At 42.3% G+C, this 3,555-nt stretch overlaps 1 protein-coding gene across 1 annotated transcript; it reads left to right on the top strand.

The window, feature by feature from the left end:
• Positions 1-405: 405 nt before the first annotated feature.
• Positions 406-960, top strand: LOC147449594 (uncharacterized). Its single transcript, XM_086521595.1, has 2 exons — positions 406-504; positions 616-960. Exons 1-2 carry the CDS (start codon positions 406-408, stop codon positions 958-960), a joined length of 444 nt encoding a protein of 147 aa, XP_086377721.1.
• The last annotated feature ends 2,595 nt before the right edge of the window (positions 961-3,555 follow it).

Consider the following 3,555-nt stretch of genomic DNA (forward strand, 5'->3'; position numbering starts at 1 on the left):
ATGGGAGCCAGTACGTACTTGAAGTAACAAGTTGATTATTTATGAATGTAAAGGTAAAGAATGTACTATGGACCAAGAGTTGATTGGTACAGGGAGGGCGTTTGGAAGGAGTCCATCTTTGGGAAAATTCACTTTTCCTACAATGCAAAATTCCTTGCCATATATGATTTTCCAAAGCGAAAGAAAACAGCTCTGAAAATTAAGTAATGTTTCGAATATTTCAGTATCTTCTCAGATCTAGCTGGATTTTTGGGATAGACTCGAGGAGAATGTCATCGAGATGCTACTCGATTGAAGGCACTAATTAATGGCGTCCCAAAACTTAAGAGCCCTAGGATCTTTGGATGCTTATAAAACTAAGGTAATACGAGTGTTGAGTCATAATTACATTTCATCGTTGACGAAATGGGCTACGCAGGCGTTGTCAACACGAAGCGTATGATGCTAATGGCTGTGGTGCTGTGTCTGCTGGGAGCAGCGCAGCAGGAGAGGGGAGCGATGGCGGTAAGCTTGTGTATTGAAGAGCTCTGCATGCTTGCGTTTATATGTGAAGAGCCCTGCGTGCCGACTTCTATATAATTGTGCGTGCGTTAATGGTGGTGTTTATTGTTACAGTGCGGCAACTTTATGGCCACCTGCCGCGACGTGACGCTGGTGGACGGAAACACGCTGCAGGCGACGTGCGGAGACGGGCATGGTGGGTCGAAGGTGTCGCGCATCAACCTTGACGAGTCCGTTGACAGCGACGACGGCGTGCTGGCGTGCGACATCTGCTCCGACAACCCGCCTAACTTCACATGCGACTTCTCCCGCGTCTGCGACAACATCGCCCTCTCAGGCTCCATTCTCACCGCTCTGTGTCATGGCAATGCCGGTCTTGTCCGCACCAGCTCCCTTGACCTCAATCCCTGCATCCGAAACGACCAGGGACAGCTCCAATGGGACGGATGCCCGCTGTAGCAACAATCGCTTACTTATAGGCTAAGCTTTCACCTTGTCGAGTCCATACCTTTTTGATATGGAGTTCACAATGATAGTGAGTGGTTCCCACGTCTCTCCTCTTTTTCTTCTCACTTCTTTTTTTCATCAGCTAGTTCTACATCCACACCCACATGTCGGAGGGTTTATTCATAGCGGGTGCGCTTAAAACCCCTCTTCTTTACCCCCCTTCACTCCTCCTCCTCCTCCTCCTTCTTGTTCTTCTATGCTTTGTTCTTTTTCCTTGGCAAAATATCCTTGATGTTGAGGACATCTTCTACCATCTCTCTCTCTCTCTCTCTCTCTCTCTCTCTCTCTCTCTCTCTTTTAAAATCAATTCAATTGTTATATGTGCTTTATGAAACATCAATTCTAAAAACTTTCTTTGAAATATCTTGTTGGAATCTCTCTCTCTCTCTCTCTCTCACACACACACACACACACACACACACACACACACACACACAAGCAAATGTTTCCTCAAATTGTCTTTTTCCAATAAACTTGCCAAATTCAAACTAATGTACGTAGGTTGACATCAAAATTTAGCATGTGAGTGTAAACCTCTTTGCTTTAGTCATGATATGGTTGGCATAAGTACTTGCTAATGCAACCCTGACACATTTTTTGATGAGGAGATGGACCACTCGAAAGAGATTTTGGGACCTTGTAAAGGATCCCTTCAAATAAAAGCTTAGTATGAAAAGGCTTCCTTAAAGCTAGAGTTTTACATGAAGGAGTTTGGAGAGCTACGCAATTTCTTGGGCATTGAAACTATATGCACGAAAAGAGGCATATAGCTATCACAAAGATAACGTGCATTGGATATGTTGTCAAAGTACTATATAATTAATTGTAAGCCTTCTTTTATGCCCTTGGAAAATGTGCTTGAAGAGTGTGGGTAGCTCAATATACTTGACAATCACAAGACTAGGTCTGAGGTACACTATTTGGGCTTGAGAGTTAGTTCATGCAGTTCACAAGAAGACACGATTGATTGTCGTAAGGCACACATTGCGCTATGTGAGTCAAAGGAATTTTTGGGTTTTAAAAGGCCCCCATAAGGAAATCCATGTCATCACCTCTAAAACTTGGACCTCAAATCTATTCATGTGATTGTGAAGTAGCTAGAATATTAAGCTACCCACAATATTCTTGTACGTACATGGTGCAATTCTCAAGCACATGATCCAAAATCTTTGATGTGGGACCCTCCTTCGACTTCCAAACCCCATTGACCCCATATATAGTTAAATAGCTCTTCATTAATAGTTTTTAGACCTCTAACATCAACAAATTTAGAAGCTTCTTTGAAAAACTATATTGTTGGGCTTGGGAGTGAGTTCATATAGCTCTCCATGAAGCCACACTTGGTTGTGGTAAAGTACACATTGCGCTATGTGACTCATTATAGGAATTTTGTGGTCTCAAAGGGGCCCTATAAGGAACTCAATGTTGCTATCTCACTCAAATATAGTATCTAATATTTTTTTTGCAAATGAACTCGAGACTTACTAGGCAAAATGTAACATTTAATGGCCTAGTAACTTGTGTGTATCGGAAATTAGCATGAACATAGTGAGCATTTCATTAGAATAGATTCCTAATGAGAATAGCAAGAGTGCTTGGGTGGAGAGATTAGCAAAAAGCATAACACCTAGTTAGATAGCATGAACAATACTTCAAAAGAGAGAGAAATTAAGCAATTGACAACAGTTGAGGACTGAATTTTCATGGATCCAGTCCCCCCTCCAAAAGTCTTTGTATTATGGTTTCTCCCATCAAGAGAGACATTTTACAATACAATTCTTTGTGTTCCTTCAATACTAGCTAGTGCAATGAAGATGGAAACTTCAAGCACTAAGCAAAACACTTATCAAGCACAACATCAATTCCCTCACTGTCTTAGACCCAAGACCTCACACACCTTCGAAGATGGTGAGAGCTAGCGGGGTATGAGAGTAGATTGAGAGGAAGAGGAGTAGTCTTACGAGAAATATGTACAACTACTCACATAATCACTCATATTAGCAAAGAGTTGTTGGTGTAGGCCTCCCTTCTCACAAGCTTGGAGTAGGTGATAAGCTTTCCATTAAATCTTGAGAAGAGAGAGAGAGAGAGTCTTCTTACTCTACACATGAGCTTGTGTGAGTGTGTGTGGATAATTCCCCTTTGAAAAATCATCCCCCTCTCTCTCTTGGTCAACCCCTCTTGCTATTTGCTCTTGCTAGCACTTCATTGGACCTCCCCGGGCTTAGCCAATACAGTTTCAGGAACATAAGTGATAGCCTTCTGACACGTGTCCCCCTTTCCCCTTTTGTGAGAGCTTTAGGTAATTAATTAAATCAGCTAAACTCTCATTGGACCCCTTTGCCTCCTGGCCAATAGGAATCGGGCAAGCCATTGGGCTACTCAATGCTCATTGGACCCCTTGGGAGCAGGGATTTGATATTTACGTAATTACGACAATTTTTGTGTGATCACAAGGTCTTATTGACACGTTTACATGATTACACTAAACATGATCACACAGAATCCGGTTAAGGGTGACCTGCAAACCGATTAAATTATGTATAT

This window comes from Adiantum capillus-veneris, chromosome 10 (assembly GCF_014529385.1).
Source record: "Adiantum capillus-veneris isolate H3 chromosome 10, ASM1452938v2, whole genome shotgun sequence".
NCBI classification, from domain to species: Eukaryota; Viridiplantae; Streptophyta; class Polypodiopsida; order Polypodiales; family Pteridaceae; genus Adiantum; species Adiantum capillus-veneris.